General features: G+C 41.0%; 1 protein-coding gene across 1 annotated transcript; it reads left to right on the forward strand.

The window, feature by feature from the left end:
• Positions 1–434: 434 nt before the first annotated feature.
• LOC147607112 (uncharacterized) lies at positions 435–1,330 on the forward strand. The gene has a single exon (XM_086791409.1). The coding sequence runs from the start codon at positions 520–522 to the stop codon at positions 1,096–1,098; it is 579 nt and encodes a 192-aa protein (XP_086647535.1). The 5' UTR covers positions 435–519; the 3' UTR covers positions 1,099–1,330.
• Positions 1,331–12,606: the final 11,276 nt, after the last annotated feature.

The raw sequence follows: 12,606 nt of genomic DNA on the forward strand, positions 1-12,606 counted from the left end.
AAAAGTCTATCCTGACAACCTAGAAGGGTAACAACCTGGCAGACCAAAATTACATCAGACTTAATCCCACTTCTTAGTCAACAAGTCACATACTAGTTCCCATTTTTCTTGGGGAAAGTCATCTTTTTTATGGGAGCATGAAATGTTTCACGTTCTTTTTCATGGATTAGGGCTTCAAGCGAGTCCTTTAAATGATTGCAAGGGTTTATTCCTTGAAAGTTTAGTCTTGGCCCTTGAAGTTTTGTAGAGATGCATATGAAACATATATATATATATATTATTTCACACTTTAAAAAAAACACACAACTAAATCTATTATTGTCGAAAGGTGTAAAAATACTAACACGGGATCTTGCTTAGATCATCAGCATCTCCATTGAACCTTAAGCAAGAGATGCATTTCTAAAGTAATGGTGCATTGGATGATCCTTGGTGTTAATAATGAGTGTGTCTCATTCCTGCAGCTTTTCTTGTTTTGGTGGGGGTAGCATTGGAGATGTTTTGTGAGCTTTAGATAGCATGGAAGGCCGTGCGACAGAGCACGGACAAGGAGGGTGGTTATATCCAAGCTCTGAGCTAGTCGAGGGGGAAGCGTTCTCAGAGCGGGAAGCGTTCTCAGATGTACACTGCAGTTTACAGTGGAGATCTGATGCAGGGGATGAGATCGGCGCAAGCCCGGCGGAGAAGCGTATGAAACGCCAGTCAAGGAGCAGCAATCAAGCACAGCACGGTGAGGATGCGAAGGCTCTGCGCAGTAACGACGAGCCGCCAGCGTTGTATGGCTGCCGTTTCTGCCAACGGAAGTTTGCCAGCTCCCAAGCTTTGGGCGGGCACCAGAATGCCCACAAGCGGCAAAGGCAGCAGCCAGGCGGCCAAGTGTGGAGGCGCCCCGCCCACCCATCCACCAAACTTCAACAGCTTCTTGTTGACCGTCCATCCTCGTTGCCTTCCACGCCATCGCCTTTGCCACATCATCTTCTTCATCACACGGTACAAAATTGTGCACCCTTCCTATTTGACCACATCAGCACAACGCCCATCAAAAGTGCACGCAAAAACCAAGATGATCCCCCCTTGGACCTTCGTCTAAGGCTCTAACTTCCAATATATTCCCCCCTCCCTCTTACCTTGTTAACTATAGTGCAAAGCACAGAGGCAACTCCTTCCAATACACCTCTCAACCAGTATGTGCTATAAAACCCCATCCATTATTAGGAAACCATATACAGCATGTCATTCCGCATCTTTCATTGCACATGACTTGGATGTCGCATACTTGTATTGAAATCTCATTTATGTCACTTGGCATTTTTCATTTACATATATTTACATCGAAATGTGTCACTTGGCATTTTCATTTACATATATTTACATCGAAATTTGTCACTTGGTATATTTGCATTGAAATCTCATTTATGTCACCTGGCATTTTTGCTTTACATCACGTTCTTGATTAATCACTTTGTGTGTATATAATGGTGTAGATGCTTGTGATGGCAAAGCCACAATAATGTGTTCATAACCTTGTTTGGTTAGATATGGAGGGCCCTAGCTTATGGGGAGGGCTCATTCATGATTGCCAATAGCACATGAGCACATGAATTCGATTTCAACAACAACAACTAATTGCAATTTTATGTAAAGTACTTCGTAGTGATCAAAGTGTTAAAGTTTGTAGGATATGGTGACTACTAAAAGATATCTATAAGGGTGACATCTAAGTTGTTTGAGAATATGTCTATCTTAACCAAGGAAATATCAATGAAACATTGTCTATACATAGCTCTTTTTTATTATACTCAATTGGATAAATTGTTAAAGACTTACTCTAGCACACATTGAAGTCGCCCATTCTTTGAGGAAAGTTTTCATAAGTTATTGCTCTGCATTTCAAGCAAATGCAACTAAGTAAGATTGCTATCAAAGTAACATTCCTTTAAGACTCTTTGCTTTATGTGATGAAAGAAGGTTATATAGAAATAAACTTACTCAAAATTGTGAGTGTCTTTCTAAGCATAAGAAAATAACTTTGAGATACATTTTTAACTAGATAATTTCCTTCTCAATGATCCTAATGTCCTCTAAAAATACAATAATGAAATCATCTAAGTAATCATGATATACATTATTCATGAGACACATGAATGTTTGCAGGAGCATTAGTCAATCCAAAAGGAAGGATTGTATGTCTGTACCTAGTCCAAAATGTAGTCTTAAAGGCTTGAACCCTCATCTTTTATTCTTCTTTGGTGATTACTAGATCTAAGATCAATCTTAGAGAAAACTTTAGCTTTTGACCAGCTACATAATAAGGTTGTCAATATGGGAGGTAGATGATATTTTTGTCTTTGGTATTAGTATGGAGGTAGAGGCTATTATTGACGTAGGTGTATGGGGTTCCATCCTTCTTTTGAAAAAGAGCAAGTGCACCCCTAGGTGATAGACTAGGCCTAATGAACCCCTTCAGCAAAATATCATCTATTTGCTTCTTGAGCTCATCATACTCTTGTACACTAAATTAGGAGCTTTGCTGAATGGTGTAGCTCCATGAATCAACACTATAGCATGGTCAAGAGGTCTAGGAGGGGGAATTCTTACTATTAAACCATTTGAAAACATGTCCACATATTTCTCTAGTTTACATGTAAGAAGGGTTCTCTTTGTCTTTTGGGGTCTTATCTTTTTATTGGACAAACACTAGGGAGGCTTCACATCCCTTATGAATCCATAGATTAACTTCATGGTAGAAATGTCTATTGCAATTTCTTCTACTTTGTCTAGAGGTTGATGGAAAGTCACCTTCCTAGACTCATAATCTTTGGTCTTAGAGACAATCAATCCATACCAAGTATACAATCATATTTGTGAAGATTGAAAACTTGGAATTCAGAGGATGATTGAGAATTTCCTAGCTTAAAGTCCAGGGACTTGAGCACACCATAAGTAGAAGTCTTTCTACCACTAGCTAGCTCTATTGGTGGTAGTAGCAGTTCTTATAAATTTAACTTAAGTTTAAGATTTTGACTAGCTTGGGAGATATGAAACTCTCGTTGTACTACTAGATTCAATTAAGAATTCACATAACCCCATAACGTTACTTTTAAATGTGGTTCCTATTGGGCTTATGGCTTGGTTCATCCTATAGAAACCTTTGTTATCCCCCCTCTAAAACTTGAACAATTGTTTACTCCTAGCTTGTGTGCCTACTTGTTCTTGAAATACTTTTTACTTTGCTTTGTCATCTTTCTCAAAGTTCTCAGCCTTCCTTACAACATCTTGAAAATCTTTGATGTTGCTCCCCTTGACTAGAATCTCTTGATTGGAAATAGGATATCTTTATCCAAATTCTAAACAAACTTATTTGTGAGAGCTTGTCTCAAAACATACTTTTGCAGCTCCAAGAATTGGTCTTTAAATTCGTTATTTGAGCTTGAGGAACTCCATTTTCTCCACACATTCCTTAAGTTCTTGTTAGGTTATGGGTCTTGTCTCTAGTCTTCTTATAGTCGCTACCCTTTTTCACCAAATCTTGGCAGACCCTTTAAGTTTGAATGATAGCCACCTTAGCTTTCCCAACTTCATCAAACTATCTCAACTCAAAGAAATCCTCTCATTCTTCTATCCAAGCTTCATTCTCCTCACTCATATTCCCAACACAATCAAATTCTGATAGCCTAGCCCTCTTAAAACCTTATTTAAGTGTTATATATCTATTGGGTCCTCTCTCTTGGAATCTCCTTCTTCTAAGACTCAAAATAGGTAACTCTTGCCCATCCTTAATCCCCATGCCGTAGTCTTGTTCCTCTTTGCATGATTATGACCTTCACCTCCTAGAGTAGTATTCTCTCTCTCCCTCACTTCTTTATTATGTCTACCCTTTAATTAACTCTTGTTCTAATAGTGGTCCTCAAAGCAACCTTCTTGATAGGTTAGGCTTAAGTTTTGAGTAATTCTCTTATCATGGGCATCATGTCACATTGTTCCTCCATTTGGTGTATGATAGTATTTATATCTATATCCTCCATCTTAGGTAAATCCTTACCATCCATCTTAGATAAATCCTAATCTAACTCTCAAGGTCTATCTTGAGCACCCCAAAATCCCAAGTGACACCAACCCGCTCTGATACCACTTTGTTGGAATGGAGATTAATGTAGCAACACACACATTGATGTACCAAAGCAAGGAGAGATAAATGGAAGCAACACTCAAAGTAGATTGATGAGAATAAGTGATGTGACATGATAAGGTCACTTACACACACTCATAAGAGTGCATACATAAGCTCAAGGAAAAAAACCTCCTAAAAAGGAAAAAAGTACCCCGGCGCATTATTAGCATATGTCCACACATCACTACCATATAAATGGCTAATAATCCCCCTGTAGTGATGATGTGAACATGTGGATGATCAATCCCCGAATGGCAACCAATAAGCCCAAAGCTTTGCGAAAAGATTCAACTTATCTCATTACAGAGCCTTCATAAACATATATGCCACATTGTTGTGTGTAGAGACATAAGCCAAGCTAATCTCTCCTACAATGAGCCTCTCCCTAATATAATGGTAATGCACCTCAATGTGCTTTGTGTGAGCATGAAACACTAGGTTCCTCATAGGCTAATGCACTCCAGCTGTTGTTAGTTAAGATGGAGATGGGGGAGTGTTGTCCAATGTTCACCACCAAGATCTATTAAAAGGTATCTCAGTCAGGCTAATCTCTCCTACAATAAGCCTCTCCCTGACATAATGGCAATGTACCTCAATGTACTTTGTGTGAGCATGAAACACTAGGTTCCTTGTTGGCTGATGCAGTTTGTCCATTAGTGAAGATGGAGGTGGGGGATTGTTGTTCAACACCAATATCTGCCAAAAGGTATCTCAGTCATACACGCTCCACAGTTGTTGTAAAGCTGCTCTATACTCAGCTTTATAGCTTGAAGTGGCCATTATCAATTTTCCTTAATCCATGATATAAATGAATTAACAAGGTGAAAGCAAAAGCCACTAATGGGAAACTCATGTGTCATAATATCCAGCTTAATCGAAATCACTGAAGCATGCATTTGTGAACATCACTTCCCTTGGCATATAATAAGCCAAGGGAATGAGTACCCCGTAAGTATCCGAATACTCGCTTAGCAGCTTGCTTACTTATGGGACTATGCATAAATCTACTCAATTTGAGACCTTAAATTTAATGTTTGGCCTTATATTACATAGATAAATGAGGCACCCAGTAGCCTTATATTACATAGATAAATGAGGCACCCAGTAGCCTATTAATAAAATGATGCATCAAATAGTTCACCTACATACTGGAGACTAAGCCTAGCACCTGTCGGTACTGGTGTAGCAATAGCATTATAGTCTTTAAGATCATATCGTGCGATCAACCTCTATATGTATGTACTTTGTCTGTAACATCACAATACCATCATCATGTTGCATAATCTATATGCCCAAATAATAATGCAATGAGCCCAAATTTGTCAGATATTTTAGAAGACACATGTAATTCAGACTTGAAGGCTGGAATATTCTCCTCGTTAGGGCCTATGAGTATCATGTCATGAATGTATAAAACGATGACTAAAAAACAATCTTTAATCCTCCTTACGTACTCTCAACTAGACTCTTGCAAAAACCATTTGCAACTAAGTATACGTTTATCTTCTTGTGACATGCTCTAGGAGCCTGCTTAATAGGCCATATAAAGCTTTTCTCAACTTGCATACTTTAGATTCATGTCTCTTCTTAACAAAACCATGAGGCTGAGAACCATAAACCTCCTCATACAAGTCACCATTTTAAGAAGGCTATTTTAAGATATCCAACTGATGTACATTCCAACCATGATGTGTTGCTAATGTAATAATATGATTAATTGTAGTTATATGATACATGGGTGCAAAGGTCTCATCATATTCTATGCCCTTTTCCTGTGAGCATAACCCTTTGTAACAAGCCTTCCCTTGTAGTGGCAACACTTGTAGTAGCAGCCCACAATGCTACTATCAGCTTTACACTTAAGCTTATGAACCCACTTTGTATCATTTATCTTTTTACCATAAGGTAAATCTGCTAAATACCAAGTGTCATTTTTTAGGATTGATTTGTACTCATCCTACATGACCTATATCCAATGATCATTTTCATGTGCTTCCTTAAAGGAAACAATTTTCTTTTCATTGCATATACTGGAAATGAGAGCATGATCCACAAAAGAATAAGATGCATGATGACAACCTACATGTGTCTCCTACTAGGTAAGGGGGTAGCCAATTTGATATCCTGAAATGTTTGTACCATCCATTTTGGCATACTCTTGGATGCCTATATGGCTGCCCTTTCCTCATCCATTGCATCATCCACAATTGCCTCATCAATAGGCCCATCTGTGGGCTGCGATTGGGGCTGATTTTTAGTTGATATGGGCTGATATGTAGCATCTTTTGAGCATTCATTTGCTCCACATATGGCTACCCAATATTGTACAAAGATAGGAGTGTATCAAAGATGATTTGTTGTGAGTATACATTTTGCTATTTTTTGCTTAAAAGCATGGTCTGAACTGAGTTCTCAACAAAGACAAGATATCTACTCACCAAAATCCACTTTATGGCTAGATGGTAGAGTATATACTCTTCTTTCTAAGCTGTATCTCAAAAAGTACATTTTACCACCTTATCATCTAGCTTATTGTATTGTTGCACTCAAGCACAAGAGTATAAGAAAGAAAAACAAAAACATGTAAATGAGCCAAGGAGGGCTTTTTAACATTCCAAGCTTCATAAGGGGTAATTGTCTACAAGACCTTGGTGGGTCATCTGTTTAGCACATTAAGTGGCACACATAGCTACCTCTATAACCAAAAAACATGAGGTAAATTATGGACTTTAATAATGCAATTTGCCATTTCCTTGAGAGCTCTGTAACATGTTCTTCCTCTCAACCACACCATTTTGATGAGGTGTATAAGGTATTGTGCATTAATGTTGAAAATCCTTTGATATATACTCCCCCCCCTCGATTTGTACAAAGAGTGCCGACTTTACATAGACACATTTTTAGGCATAAAAACAAAGTGTCTAAAGCATGTAAAAGCCTATGACCTTGCCTTCAACAGATACAACAAAGTGTTCCTAGAGTAGTCATCAATAAAAGTCACAAGAAGAGATATTCCCTGATCGATGTTGGATCTGTTACCATATTATAGTAGTGATGTGTGTGAACACACTTAGGACCGCCGGGGCACTTTTTCCCTCACTAGGAGGTTTTTTCCCCCGTGCATTGTATATACGCCCATTATCTTTTAGGGTTGGTTATCTTTCATTTTTGGCACTCATAATACACTACAGTGTTGTGCTCAAGCTTCCTCATCTTCTTGAAGTTGTGTGTGCATTCCTGCAACCCTAATTCCAACAATTGGTATCAGAGCAGGCTTCCTCCTCCCGGGCAACATCACCGGCACCTGCCGCTTCATCTCCTCCGATTGCAACGAGGTTTCACGAGCGTCTGTAGGTTAGTATATGCCGTGGGAGAGCCCGTAGGGTTGGTTCGTTTCAGAATTTTGATCTGAAGTCATTTCGCCCTCCGTTTTTGCATTCCAAGTACTGCGCAGGCAAAATCGTCCTACTGTGCAGATTTTCTGTCAAGATTAAAATCTGCAGGACAGGTGCCCATTCGTCTGTTTTGGGCTGTGCTACATAGCACAGGTCGATTTTATACAGGTTTACCTCTTACAGACAGCATTTACATCTAGTAGTACAGTCATTGGCCATGGCTGACAACAATGATGTATTCCGCATGTTGGCTGCTGAGGATAAGTTGGATGGCACCAACTATCCATTGTGGGCATATATGATGCGACATGTATTGGTAGCAAAGGGGTTATGGAACATTGTGCAGGGTATTGATGCACGTCCTATTGTGGCTGGGAATGCTGCAAACACATCAGAAACAGGTACTGTTGATGATGGTGCAGGCACAAGTGCTGTAGCAGCTGTTCGAGAACCACCACTTTCAGCAGAGCAGATTCGTTGGGATGGTAGAGATGCGCAGGCTCATGCCTTGATTGCGCTGTCTGTCAAACGTACCATTATCCCACATATTCGCTCCTGCAGGACTTCTAAGGATGCTTGGGATGTACTTGCCACATTGTATCAGGCAAGAAATGAGGCTCGTGTTGCTTATCTCCGAAAACAGTTGGAGAGTGAGCATATGAACGAAGGTGATTCTATGGATAGCTTTTTGACAAAGATCAAGGATTTCAAAGAGCAGCTCATTTCTGCAGATGAAATCCTGTCAGACAGTTCACTTGTGCAGACTGTTTTGAATGGTCTACCAGATTCTTATCAGGGTTTTGCTTCCACTCTTCGCTTGATGATGAAAGGCAATCCCAATGCCTTATCATTTGAGGAGTTAGTTTCTGTTTTGCTGCAAGAAGACCAGTCAAGGCAAAACAGGAATATTATGCGTGTCGCAGATCAAGCTTTCGTTGCTAGTCAGAGAAGCGGGAAAGGTAAAGCTGGCTTTTCTTCTAGTAAGCAGAAATCTGCAAATGCTGCGCAACCAAAGAAGGAAGACAAAGATGAGAAGAAGGGTGACAAACAGAAGACATTTTGCAAGTACTGTAAGGGAAATGATCATGTCATCAAAGCGTGTCCTAAGCTGGCTGCGAAAGAGGCTAAGAAGAAAGAGGCTGGTATGGCTGTTGCAGATGCCTCTCCTTCTAACAATGAATCTGCTAATGTTGTGCTAGATACAGAATGGGCATTCAATGCGCAGTGCAGTTATGACCCATCTTTGCATGACACATGTATGTCTGCAGTAGATTCAGATGTATGGTACTTTGACAGTGGTGCCACTAAGCATATCACCTCGCAGCGCAGTTTATTCACTTTCCTTGAGTCTGCTCCCACAGGGAATACTGTCACTTGTGCCAATAACTCCTCTTATCCCGTTGAAGGAGTTGGACAGATTGTGCTGAATGTTGCAAATGGCAACACCTTTACACTTTTTGATGCATTGTATGTGCGAGGGATCAAAAAGAATCTGCTGTCAGTCTCCGCATTTGCCAAAACAGGTTTGGTTGTAAAATTTGTGGATGACAGATGTACTGTTCATGATCTCTCTTGTGGTGACATCATTGTAGCATCTGGTTCACTATGTCGAGGGCTGTATAAGCTCAATATGGATGGCAAATGTGTAGAGGATTCAGCATGTGCTATTATGGATACGCAGGCTATTTCAGATGCAAAACTGTGGCATGCACGTTTTGGTCATCTGAATTTTGCAAGTTTGCTGCGCCTGCAGAAATCTGAAATGGTGTCTTCTTTGCCTAAGCTTGAGGCACCTGTCAAGCATGTTTGTGAGGGCTGCATATTGGGTAAAATGCAGCGTGCTTCCTTTCCCAAAGATGGATCAGTGAGAGCTGAACGCAGATTGCAGCTTGTTCACAGTGATGTTTGTGGTCCCATGCAAACTCCATCATTTGGAAACTACCTTTACTTCGTGACTTTCATTGATGATTTTACCAGGCATGCATGGGTATATCCTTTGAAGGCAAAGTCCGAAGTGTTTTTGTGCTTCAAACAGTTTTTGGTTATGGCTGAAAATGTGTCAGAAAGTAAGATGGGCACCCTCCGTTCAGATCGAGGGGGGGAGTATATGTCTTCAGAATTTAATGCATTTCTGGCTGAGCGTGGGATAAAACACCAATGTACAGTGCCGTATACACCACAGCAAAATGGTGTGGCTGAGAGAAAAAACAGGTCTCTCATGGAAATGGCAAGATGTATGGTTAAGAGTCAAAGTCTACCACATGGTTTTTGGCTTGAGGCTGTCATGTGTGCCACTTATGTACTAAACAGGTGTCCCACCAAAGCATTACAGGTTGTCACTCCATATGAGGCTTGGCATAGCCGCAAGCCATCTGTTGGCCATTTACGTGTTTTTGGTTGCCTGGCATATGCATTAGTGCCTGTGCAACATCGCAGAAAATTGGATGACAAAGCTGTCAAATGTATTTTTGTTGGATATAGTGCTGAGAGCAAAGGCTATCGTTTGTATCATCCACAGACAAAGCGCATTTTGGTTAGCCGTGATGTTGTATTTGTGGAAGATGCAGTTCAGCCCTTGGTTTCATGTACTAAGGAGACAGATATCAGCTCACGTGATGTCTATGATACATTGTTGCCTCTTTTCAGTGGTGCACAGTCAAGTGCAATACCTCATGAGGTAGTTTTTCAGCCTATGCAGGTTTTAAATGATGGCACAGATCAGCCTATATCTGATGCAGATGTGCATGATGCACTTGAGGATGAGAGACAAGAGATTGAGGGCTCTAGGAATATGCCTAGATGGCTGGTGCAGACTTTGCGTGATAGCAAGTTGGATGCCCCTTTGTCTAGTCGCACTCGTTCTGGCTCTCATGGTGCCTCTTATGCATCAGATTGTTATGCATTGGCTGTTTCTAGTATGTGCGATGAAAGTGAGCCTGTTTCATTTGATGAGGCACAAAGTTCAGAAAATTGGATGGCTGCTATGCAAGCAGAATACGATGCTATTATGAAGAATGGTACATGGTCTTTATGTGACTTGCCCCCTGGCAAGAAGGCCATTGGCACTAAGTGGGTATACAAATTGAAGCGTAAGCCTGATGGCACAGTGGATCGCCATAAGGCTAGGCTTGTTGCAAAAGGTTATGCTCAAGAGAAGGGCATTGATTTTGATGAGACTTTTGCTCCCACATGTCGTATGACCACTGTTCGTAGCATCTGTGCATTAGCAGCTCATAATGGTTGGAATGTACATCAGCTGGACATAAAGACTGCGTTCTTAAATGGAGATTTGCATGAGGAGGTGTATGTATCGCAGCCTCGTGGTTTTGTTCAAAGAGGGCAGGAAAACAAAGTGTGCAGGTTAAAAAAGGCTTTATATGGTTTAAAGCAAGCTCCACGAGCTTGGTATGAAAAAATACATGCATATTTGACTGCACATGGGTTTCAGAATAGTCCAACAGAAAGCACTTTGTATGTTAAACGTGTGGATGGTGTACATCTAATCATTGCTCTCTATGTCGATGACATGCTGCTCACAGGACCAAATGAGAGTCATATTGCTGATTTTAAGGCTGATTTGAATGCCTCTTTTGAGATGTCAGATTTGGGGCATTTGCATCATTATTTGGGGATACAATTTAAGCAGTGTGATGGAGGTATTGCTTTGTGTCAGACAAAGTATATTGAAACATTGTTGCGGAGATTTGGCCTTGAAGACTGCAAGCCTATTGCTACTCCAATGGAGACAGGTTTGAAGTTGAGTCTTCATGATGCTGGAGATCACTTTGATGTCACACTCTATCAGACAGCTGTTGGTTGCCTCATTTATGTATGCATTACGAGGCCAGACATTCAGTTTGCAGTCTCACAGGTGAGCAGATTTATGCATAGCCCAGGCATTAAGCATTGGCAGGCAGTGAAGCGTATCTTTCGCTATTTGAGTGGTACTCGGCATCTTGGGTTGTTTTATCCCAAGGGGGGATCATTGCCGCCAGATTTACATGTTTTTTCAGATTCTGACTGGGCTGGTTGTTATGACACACGCGTGTCCACGAGTGGTTTTTGCTTCATGCTTGGAAGCTCATGCATATCATGGTTGAGCAAGAAGCAGCCTACTGTGGCCACTTCTAGTTGTGAAGCTGAGTACAGGGCAGCTTTCACAGCTACGGTTGAGTGTGTGTGGCTCAGACGCCTTATGGCTGATTTGGGTGTTGGGCAGCCATCTGCCACCACCATCTTCACTGACAGTCAGAGCGCATTGGCAGTTGCGCGGAACCCAGTGTTCCATGCTCGTACGAAGCACATTGAGGTGCACTACCATTATGTCAGGGAGAGACTCTCTGCAGGAGAGATCAGTTTGGCTTATGTGCCAACACAGGATAACCTTGCAGACCTTTTCACAAAGGCTCTGCCTCGTGAAAAGTTCGAAGCTTTTCGCAAAGCTTTGGGCTTACTCCCTTTTGTGGATTCGTCCACATAGCTAGACACTTCCCTATACATGAGTGCTAGCTCTTGTTCACCGCATCACTCCAGGGGGGATTTGTTACCATATTATAGTAGTGATGTGTGTGAACACACTTAGGACCGCCGGGGCACTTTTTCCCTCACTAGGAGGTTTTTTCCCCCGTGCATTGTATATACGCCCATTATCTTTTAGGGTTGGTTATCTTTCATTTTTGGCACTCATAATACACTACAGTGTTGTGCTCAAGCTTCCTCATCTTCTTGAAGTTGTGTGTGCATTCCTGCAACCCTAATTCCAACAGGATCCACATACATCACTATATAATAAAAGTCACAAAGGAGATATATCCCCCGACAAATGGTGTCCTCATGGGACCACACACATCACTATGTATAAGGTGTAATTTGTAGATATCCCTAGCGGATCCATCTAATTTCAAGAATAATGCCCATTGCATCTTGCCTAAAATGCATCCCTCACATACATGTTTGATAGGGACCGTCAAGATTTGGCAACTCTGGCACCATCTCTTACTTTTTTAAGACATAATAAACTGCCAAAATTCAAGTGACCAA

Source organism: Cibotium barometz, chromosome 56 (genome assembly GCF_041138505.1).
Source record: "Cibotium barometz isolate CiBa-2024 chromosome 56, ASM4113850v1, whole genome shotgun sequence".
NCBI classification, from domain to species: Eukaryota; Viridiplantae; Streptophyta; class Polypodiopsida; order Cyatheales; family Cibotiaceae; genus Cibotium; species Cibotium barometz.